At 42.1% G+C, this 27,000-nt stretch overlaps 2 protein-coding genes across 7 annotated transcripts in view; both read left to right on the top strand.

Moving 5' to 3' along the window:
• Positions 1 to 7,083, top strand: part of LOC118392865 (UDP-N-acetylhexosamine pyrophosphorylase-like) — a 35,393-nt gene extending 28,310 nt beyond the window's left edge. For 2 of the 3 annotated variants that reach the window (XM_035784845.2, XM_035784855.2), the window contains exons 8-12: positions 3,891 to 4,031; positions 4,569 to 4,757; positions 4,936 to 4,977; positions 6,055 to 6,121; positions 6,312 to 7,083. In XM_035784845.2, the coding sequence (XP_035640738.1) occupies positions 3,891 to 4,031; positions 4,569 to 4,757; positions 4,936 to 4,977; positions 6,055 to 6,121; positions 6,312 to 6,404 (532 nt within the window). In that variant the 3' untranslated portion in view covers positions 6,405 to 7,083. The remainder of the gene's footprint in view (positions 1 to 3,890; positions 4,032 to 4,568; positions 4,758 to 4,935; positions 4,978 to 6,054; positions 6,122 to 6,311) is intronic. The other variant, XM_035784862.2, reaches the window with a different exon arrangement.
• A 2,430-nt stretch (positions 7,084 to 9,513) lies between these two features.
• The window catches only part of LOC118392841 (discoidin domain-containing receptor 2), a 60,172-nt gene continuing 42,685 nt past the window's right edge, over positions 9,514 to 27,000 (top strand). For 2 of the 4 annotated variants that reach the window (XM_052460521.1, XM_052460498.1), the window contains exon 1: positions 9,514 to 9,682. The gene's annotated coding sequence lies outside the window, so the exon portion shown is untranslated. The remainder of the gene's footprint in view (positions 9,683 to 27,000) is intronic. The other 2 variants (XM_052460514.1, XM_052460490.1) reach the window with 1 other exon arrangement.

The raw sequence follows: 27,000 nt of genomic DNA, 5'->3' as shown, positions 1-27,000 counted from the left end.
TCTCTTCTTTAAGAAATACAGAACCCAGTGCTCTGATCAAAGTTCCCATACCGTCATCCTTGTTCAAATCCTCCAGGGATATTTCCAGTCTGCATCTCTCTCTCTTCCCTCGAGTGACAATACCACCACAAGTGCTTGCTTTTTCTCGTCTAGATTAGTAACCCGTGTCCAGATTCCAAGTTAATTTTTCCAACTTTCATATGACCTCTTCTCGTCAGTGGCACATTGTAGTTATTAGCCATCCTCTGCTACCAATGTTAACTCGAAATGACAACGACAAGGTTCCAGTTTAACAAAGTTTACTATACTATAAGGTAGCCATTCCACTCAAGGCTAGGTCCATCAACAGCAAGACTCCCTGCGCAGGCACACTTTTGACTGAGTGATAGCCCCGTAATAACAGAAATATAGGGATACTTAAAACATAAACTTAACAATTCCGACCATATTTTCGTTCTACCCAAGAGGGTCAGCCGACTTTATAGGCAGGAGTGGGGGATCCTGGCGCGATTAAGGTCAAGGGAAAACCAGCCACCTCTTCCCTCCATTCTACTGGCCAATTGATAATAAAATATGCCAGTTCTCCCTCTTAAAAAGACTAGAGGCCTGTAATTTTCATCATAGGTACACTTCAACTATGACAGACAAAATGAGAAAAAGAAAATCACATTGTAGGATTTTTAATTTAAATTAATTTGCAAATTATGGTGGAAAATAAGTATTTGGTCACCTACAAACAAACAAGATTTCTGGCTCTCACAGACCTGTAACTTCTTTAAGAGGCTCCCCTGTCCTCTACTCGTTACCTGTATTAATGGCACCTGTTTGAACTTGTTATGAGTATAAAAGCCACCTGTCCACAACCTCAGTCACACTCCAAACTCCGCTATGGCCAAGACCAAAGAGCTGTCAAAGGACACCAGAAACAAAATTCTAGACCTGCACCAGGCTGGGAAGACTGAATCTGCAATAGGTAAGCCGCGTGGTTTGAAGAAATCAACTGTGGGAGCAATTATTAGGAAATGGAAGACATACAAGACCACTGATAATCTCCCTCGATCTGGGGCTCCACACAAGATCTCACCCCCGTGGGGTCAAAATTATCACAAGAACGGTGAGCAAAAATCCCAGAACCACACAGGGGGACCTAGTGAATGACCTGCAGAGAGCTGGGACCAAGTAACAAAGCCTACCATCAGTAACACACTACGCCGCCAGGGACTCAAATCCTGCCGTGCCAGACGTGTCCCCCTGCTTAAGCCAGTACATGTCCAGGCCCGTCTGAAGTTTGCTAGAGAGCATTTAGATGATCCAGAAGAAGATTAGGAGAATGTCATATGGTCAGATGAAACCAAAATATAACTTTTTGGTACGGGTTAGGACGAAGAACGGACGAAGAATGCTGAGTTGCATCCAAAGAACACCATACCTACTGTGAAGCATGGGGGTGGAAACATCATGCTTTTGGGCTATTTTTCTGCAAAGGGACCAAGACTACTGATCCGTGTAAAGGAAAGAATGAATGGGGCCATGTATCGTGAGATTTTGAGTGAAAACCTCCTTCCATCAGCAAGGGCATTGAAGATGAAACGTGGCTGGGTCTTTCAGCATGACAATGATCCCAAACACACCGCCCGGGCAACGAAGGAGTGGCTTCGTAAGAAGCATTTCAAGGTCCTGGAGTGGCCTAGCCAGTCTCCAGATCTCAACCCCATAGAAATTATTTGGAGGGAGTTGAAAGTCCGTGTTGCCCAGCAACAGCCACGAAACATCACTGCTCTAGAGGAGATCTGCATGGAGGAATGCGCCAAAATACCAACAGTGTGTGAGAACCTTGTAAAGACTTACAGAAAACGTTTGACCTCTGTCATTGCCAACAAAGGGTGTATAACAAAGTATTGAGAAACTTTTGTCATTGACCAAATACTTATTTTCCACCATAATTTGCAAATAAATTCATTAAAAATCCTACAATGTGATTTTCTGGATTTTTTTTTCTCCCTCATTTTGTCTGTCATAGTTGAAGTGTACCTATGATGAAAATTACAGGCCTCATCTTTTTAAGTGGGAGAACTTGCACAATTGGTGGCTGACTAAATACTTTTGTGCCCCACTGTATGCTGCCGCTACTCTGTTTATCATATATCCTGATGCCTAGTCACCTCACATACAGCGCCTTCAGAAAGTATTCACACTACTTGACTTTTTCCACATGATGAATTGTTTGTCACTGGTCTACACACAATACCCCATCATTTTTTTTTTTTTTTTTTTTACAAATCAGTTGATAATGATAGCTGAAATGTCGTGAATTAATAAGTATTCAACCCCTTTTGTTATGGCAAGCCTAAATACGTTCAGGAGTAGACATTTGCTTAACAAGTCACAAGTTCCATGGCCTCTCTCTGTGTGTAATAATAGTGTTTTAACATGATTTTTTTAATGACTACCTCATCTCTGTACCCTACACATACAACTATCTGTAAGGTCCCTCAGTCCAGCAGAGAATTTCAACATAGATTCAACCACAAAGACCAGGGAGATTTTCCAATGCCTTGCAATTAAGGGCACATATTGGTAGATGGGTAAAAAAATATATAAAAAAATAACCAGACATTCAATATCCTTTTTGATCATGGTGAAGTTATTAATTACACTTGGGATGGTGTATCAATACACCCAGTCACTACAAAGATACAGGTGTCCTTCCTAACTCAGTTGCAGGATATGAAGGTAACTGCTCAGGGATTTCACAATGGTGACTTTTAAAACCGAGAGTTGAATGGCTGTGATAAAAGAACTAAGGATGGATCAACAACATTGTAGTTACTCCACAATACTAACCTAGTTGACAGAGTGAATAGAAGGGAGCCTATACAGGATAAAAATATTCCAAAACATGCATCAAGGCACTAAAGTAATACTGCAAAAAATAGGGGTAGCAATTACATTTCTGTCCTTAATATGAAGTGTTGTGTTTTGTGCAAATCCAATACAACACAATACCACTCTCCATATTTTCAAGCATAGTGGTGGTTGCATCATGTTATGGGTATGCTTGTAATCATTAAGGACTGGGGAGTTTTTCATGATAACAAATAAATGGAGTGGAGCTAAGCACAGGCAAAATCCTAGAGAAAAACCTGGATTATTCTGCTTTCCACTACACACTTTCAACAGGACAATAACCTAAAACACAAGGCCAAATCTACAATGGAGTTGCTTACCAAGAAGACCGTGAATGTTCCTAAGTGGCCAACCTACAGTTTTGACTTAAATCGACTTTAAAATCTATGGCAAGACTTGAAAATGGTTGTGTATTAATGATCAACAACCAATTTGACAGAGCTTGAAGAATTTGGAAAAGAATGGCTAAATATTGTACAATCCAGGTATTCAAAGCTCTTAGCGACTTACCCAGAAAGACAAACTGCTGTAATCGCTGCCGGTGATTCTAACATGTATTGACTCAGGGGTGTGAATACTTTTGTAAATTTGATATTTCTGTATTTCATTCTCAATAAATTTTCCAAATTGTCAAACCTGTTTTCACTTTGTCGTTATGGGGTGTGTAGATGGGTAAAAATGTAATCCATTTCATATTTAGGCTTTAACATGACAAAATGTGGAATAATTTAAGGGGTATGAATACTCTCTGAAGGTACTATCTACCTTTTATCAATCCAGTATCCCTGCACATTGTAAATATGGTACAGGAACTGACTTTTAATATATGTGTGTGTGTGTGTGCGCTTGTTTTTATTTCTCATGTGTTTTTGTTCTACCGTTTTTTGCATTACATTGTTATTAATTACTGCACTGTTGGCGTTAGAGCTCACAAAAAAAGACATTACTTGCATGTGACATTGAAACTTGAAACTCTCTCTCAGGACGTTTGAGCCTCAGCTGCAGCATCACGTGGCCCAGAAGAAAATCCTGTATGTGGACACGCAGGGACGGCTAATCAAACCCGACAAACCCAACGGGATTAAAATGGAAAAATTTGTCTTTGACATCTTCCAGTTTGCCAAGTAAGTGCAGTGATTTTCCAGCTGACTTTAGCATGTGTGGAGCTGGCTGCATTTCCCCTTAACCTATGGAGAGGGAAGGGGGAGACACAGCCAGGCATCTGTTAGTAAGACCCAGGTCCTGACACCCAGATCTCTGGAGCCCCAGCTTCCATCCCCCATCTCCTTGGCAGGTTCCAGGACCTCAGACACCTAGCCCAAACCCCAGCTCCATAGCCACTGTCCCAGAGCCAGCCCAGCCCTCCTCCTCTGGCTGCTGGGGCCTGTAAGATGTAGGTTTTACGAGCTGCTCCAGTCTCTTTCTCAGCGGTTGATTCATGACATCACCTCTGTGTCATGTTGCTGCTTTTAGAACTTTACATGGAGTCAAAGGATTCCTCATTGCAATGAGGATGCAATTCTATGTGGCTCTATTTTAGAACTGCCATTCTCAGGTGGTTTTGATAAAGATGATAAATATGTTTTGTTGTTCAAGGGTGGGTTACCTTTGAAACGGTAGCACAAAAGATGCATTTTCACACTGGGTTTTGTGTGTCTCAGGGCCTTTGTGGTGTATGAGGTTCTTCGTGAAGACGAGTTTTCTGCCCTGAAGAACGCCGACAGCCAGGACGGTAAAGACACGCCCACCACGGTGAAACACGCCCTCATGTCCCTGCATCACCGCTGGGTCCTCAATGCTGCAGGACACTTTATAGACGAGAACGGGACACGTGTGCCTGCTATACCCAGGTGAGAGACACACACTCACAGTGAATATACATTCTATTTATCTCTCCACCTGTTGTCACGTTCATCACCATATAGTCTCCCTGTCACACCTTTTACACAATCCCACTTTTTCTCACAGTATCCCTCTCACGGTTCCCCTTAACCCTGTGTGTCCTGTGTAATGTTTTAATGTTTCCAGAGATGGACCTGCAGGATGTGGCACAGCTGATGTCAACCAGAAGTAACTATTTTCTGTGCTACTGACTGAGTTACTGCATGGTGACGGGGCTTTGGCTTTCACACAGTTGCTCACTGTAACCCACTGTCACACACACACCTGGGCTGTGTCTCAATTTTGTATACTGGCTTCCTCTGTCTCCTGTCCTACTTTCACCTGGTCAGTTTATTATCAGTGTGGGTGAAGGGAAGGAGAGGAGAGGAAGGGACTAGTGTGTTGAGATGCAGCCTGGGGTTTAGCTGTACTAGGGCCCTGGTCAAGTCATAGTGAGGTCACAGGGTACCTGACCTGCCTACTGACTTGGTCTGCATGTGATTAGGTAAGTGTAGGCCAGTTTATCATCCTGTTGCTTTCACCAATCAAACCATCCTAGAGCAGTGATTATCTCAAGGAAGGAGGGAAGGAAGGAAGGATGCATAAGATATTGGTGCAGGCCCTAGTGCTAACTGGGACAGTAGCTACTAACCCATGGAATGTGGAGCATGCTGGGTCATGGGTAATGGGCACTGGGCATGCTTTGCAATTGATTTTGAGGGGCCATTTCAGATCTGATGTTGGCCAGTTACCTGTGATTGTGACGGCAACACTAAATACATTTAAATCATTGTTCAAAGATTATGATTTAAAGTAGTGTATTCAACAGCCTTTTTAAAGTATTTATTACATTCATAAATGTTCATAAATGCTACTTAGTGGTGACATTAGATTGCAATAAGGTGTAATGGCTCTTTCTGTATGATGTATGCTCTCTCCCAATCAATATAGACTTCATTCACTTCCACTTCAAACTGCCTACTTAGTCTTCCTGGACCCAGATGAAGCCTACTCTTGGACTAAATGGAATCTCTGAAAGTGATTTTTACCCCAGGAATAGGGTTTATCTGGGTCCAGGAAAAAGGTCTAGGAGTCTCTCTGATGTGAACGCTTTAATGCTTTGCTCCAAACATCTAAACACCTAAGAACAGCTGGAGCAGAGAATCACACATCCAGCTGCCTCTTCTATTTTCTCACTCCATACACAAGAGAAAAGCACTCAACCTTTCCTTCTCTCATTCTTTCCTCCTCTTCTTTTCCCCACAGTCTGAAGGATGGAACAGACCTGCCAATCAAATGTGAGATCTCCCCACTGGTGTCCTATGGCGGAGAGGTAAGGGGGAGGGACAGTAGGGACCTGTTCAAATAGAAATAAATATTAAAAAGTGATTCCTATTATAGTTACTTAATTCAGTTCAAATAGAAATAAATATTAAAAAGTGATTCTTTGTTATAGTTACTTAATTCAGTTTTACCAGTGTTGTTGATATAATAGCCTGATGTCACTTCCTGTTGTGTTGCAGGGTTTGGAGGCGCTGGTGAGTGGGCGAGAGTTCCGCCCTACCCTGGTCATCGACGAAAGTGGAGCCCACGAACTGGTGAAGAATGGCTTGTGAGGGATGGAAAATGGAGGGAGGGAGAGAGAGCGAGTGAGCAAAAACCAGAGATGAGCCAAAGACCTATTCCACTCACTCTCCTCCTCCCTACAACTGGAAGAAACTGTGACGATTGTTTCCGTGCAATAATGCTGCGTTCATTTGCTTTCCTAAATAATTGAAACACAATGCATTTCCAACATCCCAAAACAAGCTTCTTAATTGGAATTGTAAGTGGGAAACCTGTACTATAACTCAGTACCATGAGATCCAACCCCCAGTTGGAATGTTTTCCAAATGTTTTTTTTCTTTCTGAGGAGCACGTGGCCGCAGCACAGGATGAAGGACAGAAGCCTTGTGGGGCTGGATGAAGCAGTCTGAAGATCAAGCTATTTATTTTGCTTAAGTCCAATGTTTTTATCTGTCTTGTAGATGGAAATTACCACCTATGCATTTTACCAAGTGATTTGTACATACAGATACAAATAGAGATAGGTATAGCAATTGTAGTCAGATGAACCTAATATAAATGATTGATTTATTATTAACATGTAATGTTGGTTCATGGAAATCGTTTTTTAATGATAACTGGGTTGCATAGCGCACTACTGCTAGTCTTCTGCCTGATTGGCTTCCAAATGACGCTGTTCACATAAGAATTGTTTTCCATTTTCTTTATTAAAGAAATATCCAATTTGAAGAGGTATGAGTCTTCTTTGATTAAACATAAGGTTAGCATGGTGTGTGTAGTTGTCTGCCCGTGCGCACCCTGTGTGTAGTGCGCACCCTGTGTGTAGATTTGTCGGTCCTTTGTGTGATAGGTGTGTCTTTTGCATTAGAAGTCCTGGTGTGTTGAATCAGAGTTTCCAGCAAGCAGCACATGGTTTGTGTTTTAAGATGGGCCATAGTGAGCATGCTACACTTACTGCTGCAGCCACTCAGGAAATCTACTCTGTGGCTGCTAACCGTTTCTCTCCCTCTGTCTGTCTCTGTCTCTCACACACAAACAATCCTCTCACTTTCTATTGCTGACTTTCTCCTTTTTTCTTCTCCTTTCCCTTTCATTTGCTCTCACTCCCGCTTCTACCTCTGACAGAAGGTATTGCAGTGACCGAGGGATATGCTTACGTAACACTTTTATAAAGGATACCTCAATGTAAAGTGTAAATGTTGAATTTACTGAGGTAAATTACTTTGATGTATTTTGTAGAATGTTATATTTCTTCAGGCAGATATGAAACATGACCATGTGCATCGATAGAGTTTTAGCACACTGGACTGTCCTTAACTGGACTACTGTAGAGCGTGCTTTCCTCACTAAGCCACACCATGCTTTTCCATCATGAAGGAAGGGGTGCATTTAAAGGGTAATTCCACCCCCTTATCATTATTTGATACGTTGATCCTTACCTTCATCCTCATTATCCCTTTTATTTCCTGAGTCTGGTGCTTTAGTCCACATCAGCTATGGAACACTGGCGGTGATATTGTCATCAGGTGGTGACTGTCCTTACTCATCACTAAGGTGAGCTCATTCTGTGGTCCTAGTGTTATCAATGTATAAAAGTGCTTCATGAATTGTAAGTATCTGTGTACTTGCAGTGTGTACTCACTGGCCTACACACAGTACCCCATAATAATGAAAAGCTGAAATGTCTTGAGTCAAGTATTCAAGCCCATTGTTATTGCAAGTCTAAATAAATGAGTTTGCTTAACAAGTCTCATGTTGCATTTACTCACTCTGTGTGCAATAATAGCATTTTTTTACTTTAATGACTACCTCATCTATGTACCCCACACATACAATTATCTGTAAGGTCCCTCAGTAGAGCAGTGAATTTCAACACTGATTGAACCACAAAGACCAGGGTGATTTTCCTATGCCTCGCAAAGGTCACCTATTGGTAAATCAGTCAAAAATGTTTTTGTAAAACAAGTTATTAATTATACTTTGGATAGTGTATCAATACACCCAGTCACTACAAAAATACAGGTGTCCTTTCTAACTCAGTTGCAGGAGAGGAAGGAAACCGCTCTAGGATTTCAATATGGGGACTTTAAAACAATTACAGAGTTTAATGGCTGTGATAAGAGAGAACTGAGGATGGATCAACAACATTGTAGTTACTCCGCAATACTAATCTAGTTGACAGCGTGAAAAGAAAGCCTGTGCATCCTGTTTGCAACAAGGCACTAAATTAATACTGCAAAAAAATTGGCAAAGCAATTCACTTTTTGTCCTGAATACAAAGTGTTATGTTTTGGGAAAATCCAATAAAACACATTACTAAGTACCACTCTCCATATTTTCAAGCATAGTGGTGGCTTGTTTGTGTTATGGATATGATTGTAATCGTTCAGCACTAAAACATTTTTCAGGATAAAAAAAGAAAGAATGTAGTTAAGCATAGCCAGAATCCTAGAAAACCTGGTTTAGTAAGCTTTTCACCAGACACTGGGAGATTAATTCACACTAAAACACAAGGCAAAATCTACGCTGGAGTTGCTTACCAAGAAGACATTGAATGTTCCTGAGTGGCCGAGTTACAGTTTTGACTGAAAATCTATGGCAAGACCTTAAAATGGTTGTCTAGCCATGATCAACAACCACTTTGACAGAGCTTGAAGGATTTTGAATAGAATAATGGTCAAATGTTGCACAATCCAGGGTTGAAAAGCTCATAGAGAAAATCCCAGAAAGACTCACAGCTCTAATTGCTGCCAAAGGACCTTCAACAAAGTATTTTGCCATTTTGAATTCAGGCTTTAACACAACAAAATGTGGAATTATTCAAGGGTATGAACCATTTCTGAAGGCACTGTATTTGTCAACAGTATCAAATGTAATTTCTTCCACACAACAAGAATATGCAACGTTGAATTTACGTTGTTTTGCTTAATGAATTATTGCTGCCGTGAATTAAAGTGGTTTCATCGCTCCCTCAGGCTATCAAAATAACTTTATCCTCCAGGAGAAATAAGCATTATGATTGGGTACTGGGCTCTGGCTTAATTGAAACCTTATTTGTAGCATGTGAAATCTGGGACTTTGGCATGCCCCCAAGAATTCTCAGAATGTGATTCCCCCTCTTTCTCTGCGTCCGCTCCAAGCTCCGTTTTGTTATTTTTTTCAAGGGTGTCTTGCATCAGCCCAGTGAGTATGAGAGGGAACTGAGCGGAGCGAGGAAGAAAAGATCGAAAAGGCTTGGATTCTGATAGAACTGGGGACACGGACACTCACTGGAATATTCCACCGCTTCCTCTGAACAAATGGTTTGAAAGGACAAAACTCTTTAAAAGTACGTTTCAAACTTTTTCTCAAAAATAACCATTTTTTAAAATGTGTTTCAAGGGTGAAGGGTTTGGGTTCCACTGGAAGCTATAGTGATACTTTTGCTTTCTTAGAATTGTGTCAGTACCTCTAGGTGTCTCGGCGTGTTTATAGTCTAGTTATGAACCCAGTATCCCGGTTTTTCTTGAGTGAGAGAGAGCTACTGTTTACATGGCAGACTAGAATAGAGGATAGCAGAGAGATGAGATGCAGCCTATCTCAGATCCACACTTCACTTTGTAAAGCACCGCTGCAATCCAGCTGCTATACACAGAGGCCATTTACACCCATACTGTATTAACTGTGTCTAGTTTGATTTAAAACGACATCTCTTTAAAAATGTTGACTGCAAAAATATGTTGTGCTTCTGCATTGATAGAGGGATATTGTAAGTCTTGTTTTATTGTCTGGAGAAGCAGCAGTGGAACTAATGCAGAAATAGCTTGAGGCTTTTTCACTTTCGTGCATCGAGTTCAAACCCCAGAGAGAATTTGTTGTGCTTTGTTTTTCTGGACATTTGTTTACTCTGTTATGGAAAAGTTTAGCAACTGTAGACCACTTGAGTTCCTGGCCCTGATACGTTATTTTGGCTTGGTATTATCATACATACCATGCATCTTTGTGTGTCTATCCTTGTCCTCTTGTGTCATGCAGACAGGATATAGGTATTACGTAGGTGGTATGTGGGTGACAGATCCAATCCAAACAGAGGCTAAATTCAACCATTTTGATGTGGGGACGTAACACAATCACTTAGCAGGCAGTTTTATCCCAAATAAATATCAATATATACATAGTCATGACTCATACAGGATCTAATAGTCACTGGTCTGGTGTTGCCGACACCTTGCTCCAGCCGGGCTGAGCCATCTGAACCAAGTTAGTGTTGATGACCACAGTGTCATAAAGGACAGTTGTTCTGAGGAGGTCAAAGTGGTGAGGCATGTGGTGTGACCCCTTAGCCATTCCTGGCAGGGTGTGAGTGGGTATGTGAGAGTGTGTGTTGAGCCAGGTTCATGACCTCAATGATGGTAATAGCCAGTCTTGACATCTCTCTTCCAGCTCTCAACATGTGCTTTAAGTTATCAGAGGAATAGACATATAATTTCAATTAGCAACTCCTCCCTCGCTCTATTTATCTCTCTATCCCTGCCTCCCTCTCTCCCTCCTTCCCCCTGGGGCCTCAGAGTCTGTCCAGATACAGAGGTAGAGATGTAATGACACACTACTGAACCAGCAGGGTCAGGGTGTAATTTCAACTCCTTTCAAAACACAGCAGAGGCACCGTGCTTACATGGACTTTCCTGCCTGCCGTAGGTCCATGTCTGACTGAGCCCAGCATATTCCATAGTGTACCATTTTGATGTACTCTTATGGGTCAAACTTTATTTGGATAGTTTGGATATTCCATAGAAAAAGTATTCCATGTATTATTGTGGGTCACATTTTATTTGGATAGTCCGGAAAGTTAATCTGTAGGTGCTCTACAGATGGTCATACTATCAACAAACTATCTGTTGATAACAAACTGCTTGCTAAAGTTAGGGTTAGGCTTAAAGGGTGTTTTCACATATTTTTCTCTTTAAAATAACTGATCTCAGTCCTCTTTTTAATTTTTTTTTTTAATGTACTCAAAATGAGAACATATGAAAGCTGGTCGTTCCTTTTAACTTGAGTCTTCAATATTCCCAGGTAAGAAGTTTTAGGTTGTAGTTAGTTATTATAGGACTATTTATCTCTATACCATTTGTATTTCATATACCTTTTAGTTTAGTTTATTAATTTGACCATTTAAAAAAAAACAAGCACACATAAAATGTAAAAGCCATACATGCACATTAATAAAATCATCAAGGATAACACACATAGTCTGGGACTTTTTTCCATTGTGGTCCTCTTGAGACAAGATGGCTAGACAAGATCAAACACAGTATGGCAGTGAAATAATAAAACTAAAACAAAGAAGAAGAACATCTATCTCATTCCAGTTACATCATAGGGGTTATTCATATGGGCATTGGATGTTCTAATAGGTACTTTAATATTGCCAGCCTAATCTCGGGAGTTGATAGGCTTTAAGTCATAAATAGCGCAATGCTTGAAGCACAGTGAAGAGCTGCTGGCAAATGCACGAAAGTGCTGTTTGAATGAATGCTTACGAGCCTGCTGCTGCCTACCACCGCTCAGTCAGACTGCTCTATCAAATCATAGACTTAATTATAATATAATAACACACAGAAATACAAGCCTTAGGTCATTAATATGGTCAAATCCGGAAACAAGACGTTTATTCTTTCAGTGAAATACGGAACCGTTCTGTATTTTATCTAACAGGTGGCATCCATCAGTCTAAATATTGCTGTCACATTGCACAACCTTCAATGTTATGTAATAATTATGTACAATTCTGGAAAATTAATTACGGTCTTTGTTAGGCAGAAATGGTCTTCACACAGTTCGCAACGAGCCAGGAGGCTCAGACTGCTGCATATACCCTGACTCTGCTTACACAGAATGCAAGAAAATTGACACAATTTTCCTAGTTAAAAGAAATTCATGTTAGAAGGCAATATTAACAAAATATGCAGGTTTAAAAATATATACTTGTGTAAGGATTTTAAGAAAGGCATTGATGTTTATGATTAGGTACACATTTGTGCAACAACAGTGCTTTTTTTCGTGAATGCGCTTGTTAAATCACCTTTCTGGCGAAGTATGCTATGATTCAATGATAAATTAACAGGCACCGCATTCATTATATGCAACTCAGGACAAGCTAGATAAACTAGTAATATCATCAGCCATGGGCAGTTAACTAGTGATTATGTTAATATTGATTGTTTTTTATAAGATAAGTTTAATGCTAGCTAGCACCTTACCTTGGCTCCTTGTTGCACTCGCATAACAGGTAGTCAGCCTGCCACGCAGTCTCCTCGTGGAGTGAAATGTAATTGGCCATGTAATCGGAGTCCAAAAATGCCGGTTGCCGATTGTTATGAAAACTTGAAATCGGCCCTAATTAATCGGCCATTCCGATTAATCGGTCGACCTCTAGTCCGGAGTTCCTTTTGAGTGTTCACACTGCACAAAAAAATTAAGCAAACCACACGTAGTTCACTAAAATTGACTGAAAGGGACCATGTGTGAAAACACCCATTGAATAAGGTTTAGGGTTAGGGGCTTGGGTTAGGGTTAGGGTATAGGTAAACTAGGGTAAGGGTATAGGTAAACTTGGGTTAGGGTATAGGTAAACTAGGGTTAGGGTATAGGTAAACTAGGGTTAGGGTATAGGTAAACTAGGGTTAGGGTATAGGTAAACTAGGGTTAGGGTATAGGTAAACTAGGATTAGGGTATAGGTAAACTAGGGTTAGGGTATAGGTAAACTAGGGTTAGGGTATAGGTAAACTAGGGTTAGGGTATAGGTAAACTAGGATTAGGGTATAGGTAAACTAGGATTAGGGCTAGGGTATAGGGAAACTAGGGCTAGGGTATAGGTAAACTAGGGTTAGGGTATAGGTAAACTAGGATTAGGGTATAGGTAAACTAGGATTAGGGCTAGGGTATAGGTAAACTAGGATTAGGGTATAGGTAAACTAGGATTAGGGTATAGGTAAACTAGGATTAGGGCTAGGGTATAGGGAAACTCGGGCTAGGGTATAGGTAAACTAGGGCTAGGGTATAGGTAAACTAGGGTTAGGGTATAGGTAAACTAGGGTTAGGGTATAGGTAAACTAACCTAGCAGGGGTAAAAGAAACAACTGAAACTATACTGAGCATAAATATAACTGCAACATGCAACAATTTCAAAGATTTGACTGAGTTACAGTTCATAGAAGGAAAACAGTCATTTTAAATAAATTCATTAGGCCCTAATCAAGGCCCTCACTCACTTGTGAGCCAGGCCAACCCACTGGGGAGTTTATATTTCTGTTCAGTATAGATCCCCTACATACTGGTCTTACAAATAATTAGGAAAACAACGTCTGTCCAGGCTCTGTCACAACTGGCCGCAACCTGGAGGCCCATGGAGCGGCGCACAGTTGGTCCAGCGTCGTCCGGGTTAGGGAGGGTTTGTCCGGCAGGGATATCCTTGTCTCATCGCGCACTTGCGTCTCTTGTGGCGGGCCGGGCGCAGTGCGCGCTGACACGGTCGCCAGGTGTACGGTGTTTCCTCCGACACATTGGTGCGGCTGGCTTCAGGGTTGGATGGGCATTGTGTCAAGAAGCAGTGCAGCTTGGTTGGCTTGTGTTTTGGAGGACGCATGGCTCTCGACCTTCGCCTCTCCCAAGTCCGTATAGGAGATGCAGCGATGAGACAAGACTGTAACTACCAGAAAAAAGGGGTGAAAATGTTTTTTATTTTTTATTGTCCAGCGTGTGCCTACATGTCAACTGCATGAGGCCATGAATCTTCACCATGACTCTTCACCATGACTCTTCACCATGACTCTTCACCATGACTCTTCACCATGACTCTTCACCATGACTCTTCACCATGACTCTTCACCATGACTCTTCACCATGACTCTTCACCAAACTTATCCTGCTGCCATCGCCTGCATTGTTGGAGGTGATTTTGTTTGACCAATGCAAACATGACCCAAGATGTGACTGAAAAAGGAACCAACTTTCCCCAATTCGTGTATACATGGATATGAGCAAATTAATGTGATGTTTGAGGGTCTCTCACACCAATTTATTGTACAATATACACACACATATTTTCACTTCATGAGTTTGTGATATGGGGGTTGGAGACATGTTTATTTTTACATTACAAAGACAAACTTGAAAACAATGTCAACACCGCCATGTTGTACTGGGCCTTGCTGTTGGAAAACCACATCAGTGTCCGACTCTTTGCTGTCGCAGATGCACCACCACACCCGACTTCACTCCTCGACTTTTGTCTACAGTCGGTTTGTTTTCACCTTACCACTCAAACGAGCCCCTTGTTAATGTCCAAAAGCAGAAGTAGTGTCACAGGCTCTATTTCCAATTCCCCTTAGAACCGGAACATCCGGTTGTTGGGGACTCGGCGGAGGATAGGGTAAGGCTTAAGGTTAGGGTTAGAGCTAGGGTTGGGGTTGGTAGATAGTTGGTTAAAATGTTACTGATAGTCTGTAGAGCGTTTACAGATGGACTATACGAATAAAGTGTTATATTTAAAGACAGGGTGAACTACTGGTTAGTATGCACAGTCACACTCAGTCTTGTCCTACTCTAAGTACCAGTGTACATGAATATCACAACCACCCAAACGTCTAAACTGGTTCGTGATCAATGTTTAGCAAACTAGGCTGAAGTTGTTTGTCTCTTGCTGGTTCAGTTTTGAGGTCCACATGATGAGAACATAGTGAAGAAAGAGATGAATAAAACATAATGACTTTGCTCTGAGTAGGAATATGCCTTGAGTGGATGGAGAGAGGAAAGAGAAAAACAGAGGGAAGACCGATGAGACGGAGCTGGTCTCTTAACGCCTCACACAGATGGATGGATTGGCAAGAACCTGAAAACAACAGGAAAATGTTAGAGAGAAATATCTCAGCTCTCTCTCTCTCTCTCTCTCTCTCTCTCTCTCTCTCTCTCTCTCTCTCTCTCTCTCTCTCTCTCTCTCTCTCTCTCTCTCTCTCGTGACTACTACTTTAGAATGGAACATTTTGTTGAGTATCATGAATAAGCAGTACGATATTCAAGGAAACATAATGATCCAAACTGTCTCTGAGTGTACTGGAGTGTCTTGGGAGAAATGTCTTGACAGCTTGAAACCACTCGGACATAGCGTAGAAATAGAACAGTACTTATGGTGGTGTTTTTAGAAGTAGAAGTGGAGCAGTAACACATTATTTGGATAGTCCCAAGGAGATGTTTGTAGATGTTCAGTAGACGTTCAATAACTGTCAACAACATTTCAACTAACTCCACTAACCCTAGCCCTAACATGAACCCTTATCCTAACCTTAAACTTAACCCTTACACTAACCGTAAACTGAATCTTTACGTTAACCCGAAATTCTAAACCAGTTGCTTCTCAACGGATAGTTTGTTTGTATAGGATGACCATCTGTATGGGACGATTCAAATAAAGTGTGACCATGGAGATATTTGTAGTAGCAGTAGTAGTGTTACAAATGCAAGCAGTAGTTGTTTCATTTATTGAAGCAGCAGTAGTTGTTTAATTTATTGAAGCAGCAGTAGTTGGGTAATTAATTGAAGCAGCAGTCTTTGGGTAATTTATTGAAGCAGCAGTCGTTGGGTAATTTATTGAAGTAGCAGTAGTTGTTTAATTTATTGAAGCAGCGGTAGTTGGGTAATTAATTGAAGCAGCAGTCGTTGGGTAATTTATTGAAGCAGCAGTAGTTGGGTAATTTATTGAAGCAAGCAGTAGTTGGGTAATTTATTGAAGCAGCAGTAGTTGGGTAATTTATTGAAGCAGCAGTAGTTGGGTCATTTATTGAAGCAGCAGTAGTTGGGTAATTTATTGAAGCAGCAGTAGTTGGGTAATTTATTGAAGCAGCAGTAGTTGGGTAATTTATTGAAGCAGCAGTAGTTGGGTCATTTATTGAAGCAGCAGTAGTTGGGTAATTTATTGAAGCAGCAGTAGTTGGGTAATTTATTGAAGCAGCAGTAGTTGGGTAATTTATTGAAGCAGCAGTAGTTGGGTAATTTATTGAAGCAGCAGTAGTTGGGTCATTTATTGAAGCAGCAGTAGTTGGGTAATTTATTGAAGCAAGCAGTAGTTGGGTAATTTATTGAAGCAAGCAGTAGTTGGGTAAATTATTGAAGCAGCAGTAGTTGGGTAATTTATTGAAGCAGTAGTAGGTATGTAATTTATTGAAGCAGCAGTAGTTGGGTAATTTATTGAAGCAGCAGTAGTTGTGTAATTTATCGAAGCAGCAATAGTTGGGTAATTTATTGATGCAGCAGTAGTTGTGTAATTTATTGAAGCAACAGTAGTTGGGTAATTTATTGAAGCAGTAGTAGTTATGTAATTTATTGAAGCAGCAGTAGTTGGGTAATTTATTGAAGCAGCAGAAGTTGTACTTTAAGTGGTAATATTGACATGAACAGATTTAGTTGAGTAGTAAAGAATTGAGATGGATGGGGAAAGGCAGAGTGAGAGTGGGTCTGGGGCTCTGAGAGGATTTAAGCACCATGGTCCAGCAGACTGACTGCTGCTGTTATGGGGGGAAATGGAAAATAACTTCTTGGACCTGACCATTGAGTTTCCACAGGGCTTCATTTAACTCTAAAAACTCCATCCAATACTGTTCAGTTTAAAACCTCTCTCCTTTTTCTCCTCTCCCTCTCTCTCTTTCTCTCTTTCTTGCTTTGTCTTTCTCTCTCTACTTTCTCTCTTTTCCTCTCTGACGCTTCCCCTCAGTCTTTCGCTCTCTCTCTCAGGTCTCGTTAAGCCCAGCTGGGTATCATTAACGCTGAATACAGTCCAGATAGTCTTACCAGCCAGACAGTCAGGGAGAGGGTCACTAGTATCAGGGCTGGGAGTGACACCAATTGAGAGTGTATAGTGAGTGTTTGAGTGTGTGTCACACAGAACCCTACAATTGTGTTGTTGATTTGCACTTCATCCTAGGTAGCACAGGACCAGCCATCATTGTATATAATCTTCCCTTCTCCCCTCCCTGCCATGTGTCACACATTAGCATTACACATAAATGCACATAATGGAGTCTTGTGCTCTCCAGTGTTTCCTCTCCCTCCCACCTCTCGTGTGCGTGGCGTGCATGCGTGGCGCGCTTGTGTCACAGTCTGAAACTTTACAGCCTATTTTTTATATGCCTACACCTGGCTCTGGTTTTGGATTTTAAAAAACAACTACATTTGATTAGGATTTCATGCATTCCCATCAAAATGAAATATCTGCTATGGCATGTTATGTTATGGGCTTAAGGGGATACTAGAGAGGCAGTAATCAGAAGCTGATGTGGCTGGTCATGGTAGCTTGTCTAGCGTATGGCTGCATACACACACATACACAGCTCCAGCTAATGAACGTATGGCCAATAGAATGCTCTCTGCATTGTTTTACTTTCTGTTAATTTGCCCCGCCTGTCTGCCCAGGTTGCATTGCTCTTACCAGCCATAGCTTGTACTTTCATACCCTTGAATGAATCAAATGTTTAGATTTTTATGTTTTCCAGAGAAGAATAGTTTGTGGATATAATTGTATGTTTGCATGTGCGTGTGTGCAGTGTACATGCATGTGTGTGCTTGTGTGGCCTGCGTGTGTGTCAAATCACATTTTATTGGTCACATACACATGTTTAGCAGATGTTATTGCGGTTGTAGCATAATGCTCCGACAGTGCAGTAATATCTAACAAGTATAAAATAACAATTACACAACATATACCCAATACACACAAATCTAGTAAAGGAATGGAATTAAGAATATAAAAATATATGGACATGCAATGTCAGCGGCATAGAATAAGATACAGTAGAATAGTATAGGATACAGTATATACATATGAGATGGGTACTGCAATACATGTAAACATTATTGAAGTGACTAGTGTTCCATTTTATTAAACTGGCCAGTGATTTCAAGTCTATTTATATAGGTCAGCAGCCTCTAAGGTGCAGGGTTACGTAACTTGGGGGAAGCCGGCTAGTGATGGTTTTTTAACAACTTGTCTGGCCTTGAGACAGAAGCTGTTTTTTAGTGTCTCTTTCCCAGCTTTAATGCACCTGTACTGACCTCACCTTCTGGATGATAGCGGTGTGAACGGGCATTGGCTCGGGTGGTTGTTGTCCTTGATGATATTTTTGGCCTTCCTGTGACATCAGGTGCTGTAGGTATCCTGGAGAGCAGGGAGTTTGTCCCCGGTCATGTGTGTGTGTGGGTGTCACCCTCTTAGCCCATTAATCACTACCAGATCTCAACACTGACTGAAGTTGGGAGCAAATTATAGCTTTCAGATAATCTCTCTGCTTTTTCTCTTCTCTGTCTTTCAGTCTGTTTCAGAGGCAGATATCTTTCAGTCAAGCTCTATGGTATATTAATGTACAGGGAAAGAGGTAAAGATCTCAGCTCCGATATGCACAATCATGACACTTCCTGAAGCCACATCATATGATAGGTTAGGAAAGGTTAGATTCTGTATAAAAAAAATTGGTTTACACAACCTGAATACAAGAGGAAGAGGGGGGTGCGGAAAGAGAAACAATAAGGGGTCACAGTTTATATTATTCTGTATTTATTAATTCAGCCTTCTCCTCATTCATGTGTAACTAGGCACATTCAGGCCCTCCCATCCTAGTGGTTAACTGTGTTTCAAAGCAGGCTGTGTATAGTGACAGGTAGTGTGTTTCAGAGCAGGTTATGGGTAAGTTGTAGGGATGCCCCTTTAATCAAGGCTGACTGGTGATTTCATGCTGCTATCATTGGTCTGTACAGCTTTACTTCACTGTAATTGGCCACTATAAAAGATAACTACCCTGCCTGGCGCACTACACAGTCGGGCTGAGGGAAGGCAGACCCTACACACACAGGCAAGTATGCACGCGTGCACACACACACATACACACACACACACACACACACACACACACACGCAGAGACAGAATTACACACATTGCAGACTTTACTCAATGGTCTCAGGTTGTGCTGTAGAGCCCAGTTGGTTCCACAGTAAATCAAACCTCTCCATTCCTCTTCCTTTACTGTCATTAAGCTCTCCTCCATGCACAGAATGCTGTGCATAGACTTACAAGTATATTCAACAGTTGTTCCTACACCATCAAATGATCTTAGTTGCATAAACATTTTTCACTTTGCTTCCATTTTGCTGTCGTCCTTTGCCGTTATTGAGCTGATCACTCCATGAAAAGTCTGGAGCAAATGTTATTCACATCGCAGGTCACTTTTACTCTGAGCCTGGGCTTGTTCCACAGCCACTCTCCTCTCTCCAGTCGTTCTCTCTACCCTTCTCCTCTCTCCACTACTCCTCTTGCTCATGGCATAGCATGTGAGTGCTGCTGACAGTAGAGCCAGGTCAGAGGGCCAGGTCAGAGGGCCAGGGGACCAAGGCAGGCGAGCAGAGGAGGGGACCAGAGCAGGGCACCTCTGTGTGTTGACTCTACCGGTTTTCCCATGGTGCAATGACCATCAGCCCTCTGTATGACCGTGAGAGGACAAGGGAAGGAGAGGAAGTCTTTCCAGGAGAAGATGATTTGTTTCTGCACATCCAAAACCCCTGTGCAATCAGCATAAAACCCACATCCCCTCTCTTTTCAGTCCCACCTTGTACTAAATACAGTGCGCATGGTTTGATCAGTAGTAGCAGACCGTTTCAGTTCACTGACAGTGCTCATGTCTTGATATGTGTCTGTCTCCACACAGTCAACATAAAAGTTTCTGTCCAGTGCAGCCAGTTCATGATATCTGTAGCTGAATAACCATTTCCCAATTCCAGCCGCACAAAGCCCAGTCTGTGGTTTTCTGACGGGAGTATCTGTCCTTGGCCACTTCCTGTTCTGAGCCTGGGGGGAACCAATAGTTTTGCAGAACGTTCTTTTTCCCAGCACCAGAAGCAATGTTCTGGTCTTCATATTTAGGAACAGCATACTAAGTTGCTGCTCTGTACAACTTCAACCCACTAACTTCACTTTACATGAACATACATTTGGAGTTAAATAAAAGCAAGAGGGAGTGACAGAGCATGATGATAGTGAGAACATTTCTGATCCAATCTTCAAAATAAAACATTCATGAAAAGTAAAAACATTAAAGCCTTGAAGCACAGTAATATTTCTCTCCCATAGGTTTTACCACTGTGAACCTGTGAGATAAGTTCATATTTCTGACTGGTCGGGTTCTGGTGGCAGGGGAGCGGTGGGGTTGTAGGAGGGTGGGGTTAGGTCCGGGGGGCAAAGGTGGTGGCTGGGGGAGGCTGAGGACTTCCAGTACTGGGGAGTGGTTGGGACTGGTGGGACATCTAGGAGAGGTCTCACTGTTTTCCTGGCAGGTGGGATGAGGTGAAGCTGGGAAGAGGTGGATGGGAGGTTAAACTGTATGGGGATGTGGGATTGAGGGTTCCTGTGGTGTTTCACAGCCATTTTTGTTTTACACACATTGTAATGTCCAAACCTTAAACAACTTACCAAATTGTACCATTGTGTATTCTACTGCTAGTTCCCATGATTGGTCTAAATATTTTTTCTTTAACAGGAATACTTATGCAGTGCTTTGACCAGCTGTGTGTGTGTGTGTGTGTGTGTGTGTGTGTGTGTGTGTGTGTGTGTGTGTGTGTGTGTGTGTGTGTGTGTGTGTGTGTGTGTGTGTGTGTGTGTGTGTGTGTGTGTGTGTGTGTGTGTGTGTGTGTGTGTGTGTGTGTGTGTGAGGGAGGGTCAGTCAGACAGACTTCTCAGTCACATCAGCCTATTCATCAGTAGGAATAATCCACCAGCCTACACACACAGTCCACACACACACACACTGCCACGTCTCACCTCCCTTTAATTATCCAGATGTGTCACTTCAACAAAGAGTCCATTGAAGGGGAATACGTCCATATTTTATACAGGGAGAGCAGACTCTTCTATGGTAGAAAAATATACAAGGAAAACTTTAGTTTATGAGTCTTTCCTTTTGACAGTTACATAATGTACAGTGGGGCAAAAAAGTATTTAGTCAGCCACCAATTGTGCAAGTTCTCCCACTTTTAAAGATGAGAGAGGCCTGTAATTTTCATCATAGGTACACTTCAACTATGACAGACAAAACGAGGGAAAAAATCCAGAAAATCACATTGTAGGATTCTTAATGAATTTATTTGCATATTATGGAGGAAAATAAGTATTTGATCACCTACAAACAATCAAGATTTCTTGCTCTCACAGACCTCTAACTTCTTCTTTAAGAGGCCCCTCTGTCCTCCACTCATAACCTGTATTAATGGCACCTGTTTGAACTTGTTATCAGCATAAAAGACACCTGTCCACAACCTCAAACAGTCACACTCCAAACTCCACTATGGCCAAGACCAAAGAGCTTGGAGATTGGGAGAATGTCATATGGTCAGATGAAACGAAAATATAACTTTTTGGTAAAAACTCAACTCGTCATGTTTGGAGGACAAAGAATGCTGAGTTGCATCCAAAGAACACCATACCTACTGTGAAGCATGGGGGTGGAAACATCATGCTTTGGGGCTGTTTTTCTGCAAAGGGACCAGGACGACTGATCTGTGTAAAGGAAAGAATGAATGGGACCATGTATCGTGAGATTTTGAGTGAAAACCTCCTTCCATCAGCAAGGGCATTGAAGATGAAACATGGCTGGGTCTTTCAGCATGACAATGATCCCAAACACACCGCCCGGGCAACGAAGGAGTGGCTTCGTAAGAAGCATTTCAAGGTCCTGGAGTGGCCTAGCCAGTCTCCAGATCTCAACCCCATAGAAAATCTTTGGAGGGAGTTGAAAGTCTGTGTTGCCCAGCAACAGTCCCAAAACATCACTGCTCTAGAGGAGATCTGCATGGAGGAATGGGCCAAAATATCAGCAACAGTGTGTGAAAACCTTGTGATGACTTACAGAAAACGTTTGACCTCGGTCATTGCCAACAAAGGGCATATACAGTGCCTTGCGAAAGTATTCGGCCCCCTTGAAGTTTGCGACCTTTTGCCACATTTCAGGCTTCAAACATAAAGATATAAAACTGTATTTTTTTGTGAAGAATCAACAACAAGTGGGACACAATCATGAAGTGGAAGATGGATGGAGCCAAATACAGGACCATTCTGGAAGAAAACCTGATGGAGTCTGCAAAAGACCTGAGACTGGGACAGAGATTTGTCTTCCAACAAGACAATGATCCAAAACATAAAGCAAAATCTACAATGGAATGGTTCAAAAATAAACATATCCAGGTGTTAGAATGGCCAAGTCAAAGTCCAGACCTGAATCCAATCGAGAATCTGTGGAAAGAACTGAAAACTGCTGTTCACAAATGCTCTCCATCCAACCTCACTGAGCTCGAGCTGTTTTGCAAGGAGGAATGGGAAAAAATGTCAGTCTCTCGATGTGCAAAACTGATAGAGACATACCCCAAGCGACTTACAGCTGTAATCGCAGCAAAAGGTGGCGCTACAAAGTATTAACTTAAGGGGGCTGAATAATTTTGCACGCCCAATTTTTGAGTTTTTGATTTGTTAAAAAAGTTTGAAATATCCAATAAATGTCGTTCCACTTCATGATTGTGTCCCACTTGTTGTTGATTCTTCACAAAAAAATACAGTTTTATATCTTTATGTTTGAAGCCTGAAATGTGGCAAAAGGTTGCAAAGTTCAAGGGGGCCGAATACCTTCGCAAGGCACTGTAACAAAGTATTGAGATAAACTTTTGTTATTGACCAAATACTTATTTTCCACCATAATTTGCAAATAAATTCATTAAAAATCCTACAATGTTATTTTCTAGATTTTTTTTCTCATTTTGTCTGTCATAGTTGAAGTGTACCGATGATGAAAATTACAGGCCTCTCTCATATTTTTAAGTGGGAGAACTTGCACAATTGGTGGCTGACTAAATACTTCTTTGCCCCACTGTATTACTCTGTGAGCACAAGACAGGGCACTGTGTGCAGATAGAACTATACTGAACAAAAATATAAATGCAACATCAAATCAAATCAAATCAAATTTATTTATATAGCCCTTCGTACATCAGCTGATATCTCAAAGTGCTGTACAGAAACCCAGCCTAAAACCCCAAACAGCAAACAATGCAGGTGTAAAAGCACGGTGGCTAGGAAAAACTCCCTAGAAAGGCCAAAACCTAGGAAGAAACCTAGAGAGGAACCGGGCTATGTGGGGTGGCCAGTCCTCTTCTGGCTGTGCCGGGTAGAGATTATAACAGAACATGACCAAGATGTTCAAATGTTCATAAATGACCAGCATGGTCGAATAATAATAAGGCAGAACAGTTGAAACTGGAGCAGCAGCACAGTCAGGTGGACTGGGGACAGCAAGGAGCCATCATGTCAGGTAGTCCTGGGGCACGGTCCTAGGGCTCAGGTCCTCCGAGAGAGAGAAAGAAAGAGAGAATTAGAGAGAGCATATGTGGGGTGGCCAGTCCTCTTCTGGCTGTGCCGGGTGGAGATTATAACAGAACGTGGCCAAGATGTTCAAATGTTCATAAATGACCAGCATGGTCGAATAATAGTAAGGCAGAACAGTTGAAACTGGAGCAGCAGCATGGCCAGGTGGACTGGGGACAGCAAGGAGTCATCATGTCAGGTAGTCCTGGGACATGGTCCTAGGGCCCAGGCCAGTTGAAACTGGAGCAGCAGCATGGCCAGGTGGACTGGGGACAGCAAGGAGTCATCATGTCAGGTAGTCCTGGGGCATGGTCCTAGGGCTCAGGTCCTCCGAGAGAGAGAAAGAAAGAGAGAAGGAGAGAATTAGAGAACGCACACTTAGATTCACACAGGACACCGAATAGGACAGGAGAAGTACTCCAGATATAACAAACTGACCCTAGCCCCCCGACACATAAACTACTGCAGCATAAATACTGGAGGCTGAGACAGGAGGGGTCAGGAGACACTGTGGCCCCTCCGAGGACACCCCCGGACAGGGCCAAACAGGAAGGATATAACCCCTCCTGGATAGAACAACATGTAAAGTGTTGTTTCAATATTTCATGAGCTGAAATAAAATATCCCAGAAATGTTTCATATGCACATAAAGCTTATTTTCCCTCAAATCTTGTTTATGAAAGTGTTTATATCCCTGTTAGTGAGCATTTCTACTTTGCCAAGATAATCCATCCACTTGACAGGTGTGATTTACCAAGAAGCTGATTTAGACCTCATGCAGCTTGTGCTGGGGACAATAAAAGGCCACTCTAAAATGTGCAGTTTGTCACACAACACAATGGCACAGATGTCTCAAGTTTTGAAGGAGTGTGCAATTGGCATGCTGAGTGCAGGAATGTCCACCAGAGCTGGTGACAGAGAATTGAGTGTTAATTTCTCTACCCTAAGCCGCCTCCAAATTTGTTTTAGAGAATTCGGCCTTACAACCACAGACCTGTAACCATGCAAGCCCAGGACCTCCACATCCGGCTTCTTCCAACTGCGGGATTGTCTGAGACCAGCATCCTGGACAGCTGATGAAACTGTATTTCTGTCTGCAATTAAGCCATTTTGTGGGGAAAAACTCTTTCTGATTGGCTGGGCCTGGCTCCCCAGTGGGTGGGCCCTATGCCTTCCCAGGCCCAACCATGGCTGCGCTCCTGTCTTGTCAAGTGAAATCCATAGATTAGGACCTAATAAATGTACTTCAATTGAGTAATTTCCTTATGAACTGTAACACAGTAAAATCATAAAAAATGTGCATGTAGTGTTGACATTTTTTTCAAAATAGTTCTTTCTTTTTTTGTGTGTGTTCTTTTTTTCTCTTCAACGGTTAAACCATTTTAGACAATATCTGTACTTATTCTTTAGGATCCCGTTTAGGTTTTATTTGGCAGTTTTGAGTTTATAAAAAAGAACAGTGGTCTCTCAATTTTTTTCCATCTCTCTCTCTGTCTCACTCTTTCTCTCTGATAACCCCATCAGTGATTTGACCTCCACACCTCAGACTCTCGAGGTATCAGGTATGGCCCTTAAGTGCTTTGTTTGACTTCTCTCCGACCGACCGGTTCAAGCCTGATTGTTTTCCTTTGTGGCCTCCGTGAAAGCATTGAGAAGGCTTTGCTGTCTGACATTCGTTTGTTATTCTAAAGATGACTTTGATCTGAGTTTTCTGTTGACTGTTTGACTTTGTCAGACAGACATGCTCTGAGACTCCCAGCTTCATCTGTTATTAATGCATATATGATAGGTTGGACCATAAGGTTGAATTCCCCCTCAGGATTTATTACAGAAATAGGATCAAGCATTTAGTTTGCCCCTGTCTCATGATGTCAGTTTATTTGACAGCAGTAATGAGGGACAGACAGCAGTGGACCAAAGCACAACCGTTCACTTGCTTTGTTAAATATCAATCCCCAGCCTCTAACCTTATACCCTATCCTCTACCCATGACTTCTATTCCCTGCATGCTCCAGTTTAGTGCACACTGTCAAGCCCATTGCATGTATCAGAAGTCAACTGTATAACTTAGGTTGCATATGTGCACACTAGGCACAGTATGGTACATTCAACTCCAACCAGAGCCCAGTGAGTAATATAGGCTTTGAGACCTGGTTTTGGAGAGGCCCTACTTAGTAAGTCTAGGTTGCTTCCTGCAGGAGCTATAGGAGTGTATGAAACCCATTCCTGGGTCAAATTAGCCCTATAGTTGGCCCCAGCAGCCCCATAGAGCAGGCTGTGTACTAACACACGACAGTAGACCCCTAGCAGCAAGCCCACTTGAGCAGGCTGTGTGAGGAGGAATGTGAGGGACAGTGTATGGCAAGACACAGGTCCTGTCTGTCCACTCTGCCTCACTCCGGCCCCTCACCTTAGGCCTAGGAGGGCCCCTATCTCCCCCTGTGCCTCCTCATGTACCTCATTCTGTCCAGCTACCTCCGCCTCTCTTCCTGTTCCTCCCCTGTCTCCCTCTACTCCCCTGAATTTACCTCCAGATCAGAAGATCCAACACATCTCTCTGCTGTCTATAGGGCCTCTAGTATAGCTGCAGAATGATAGAGTTAGTTGGACCCTGAAGAGCTGGGGGGTGAATAGTCTGATCAAGATGCTCTCCACCTCATTTTAGTCAGGAAGTATTTTAAATAGTGAGGTGAGTGGTTGGGCTTATGCACCTGTGCTCTCGTTTTGTCTTCTCTCCCCCCTCCCTGTCTACCTCCCTCTCTCTCCAGGCCTGACAGCCTGTAAGTGAGAGGTGAGTGAAACTGAACAGTAGCTCAACCATTGGACTGTAGAAACACTACTCTCAATAGTTTGCTGCATCAGAATAAAACATTGTCAAGAGGAGTTACTCACTGATCATTACTGAAAGCTTGATCTCAGCTCCTAACATGTCAGCAAACATTTACAGACATTGCAAAAACATTTACATTTGGACTTGATAACTATCGTAACTTTTCACATGAAAAAGGAATTTGAGTTTAAAACGATACTGGTGAGTGGATAAGTGTTCCATGCTGCTATGAAATGAGAATGAGCAGAAGTTTTCCATAATGGTGAATGTGAGACAGCCCATAACCCTGTGTCCTGTGTGTCAGAGCCTGCTCTGATGTTACCATAGCAAAGCCTTGTTATGAGACAACAGCGCTACGCTCCATGCAAGATACCTACCTGGATGGAGAATAT

This window comes from Oncorhynchus keta, chromosome 1 (genome assembly GCF_023373465.1).
Source record: "Oncorhynchus keta strain PuntledgeMale-10-30-2019 chromosome 1, Oket_V2, whole genome shotgun sequence".
Classification (NCBI taxonomy): Eukaryota; Metazoa; Chordata; class Actinopteri; order Salmoniformes; family Salmonidae; genus Oncorhynchus; species Oncorhynchus keta.
Note: the sequence above shows the minus strand (reverse complement) of the source record. Positions and strands in the feature narration are given on the sequence as shown.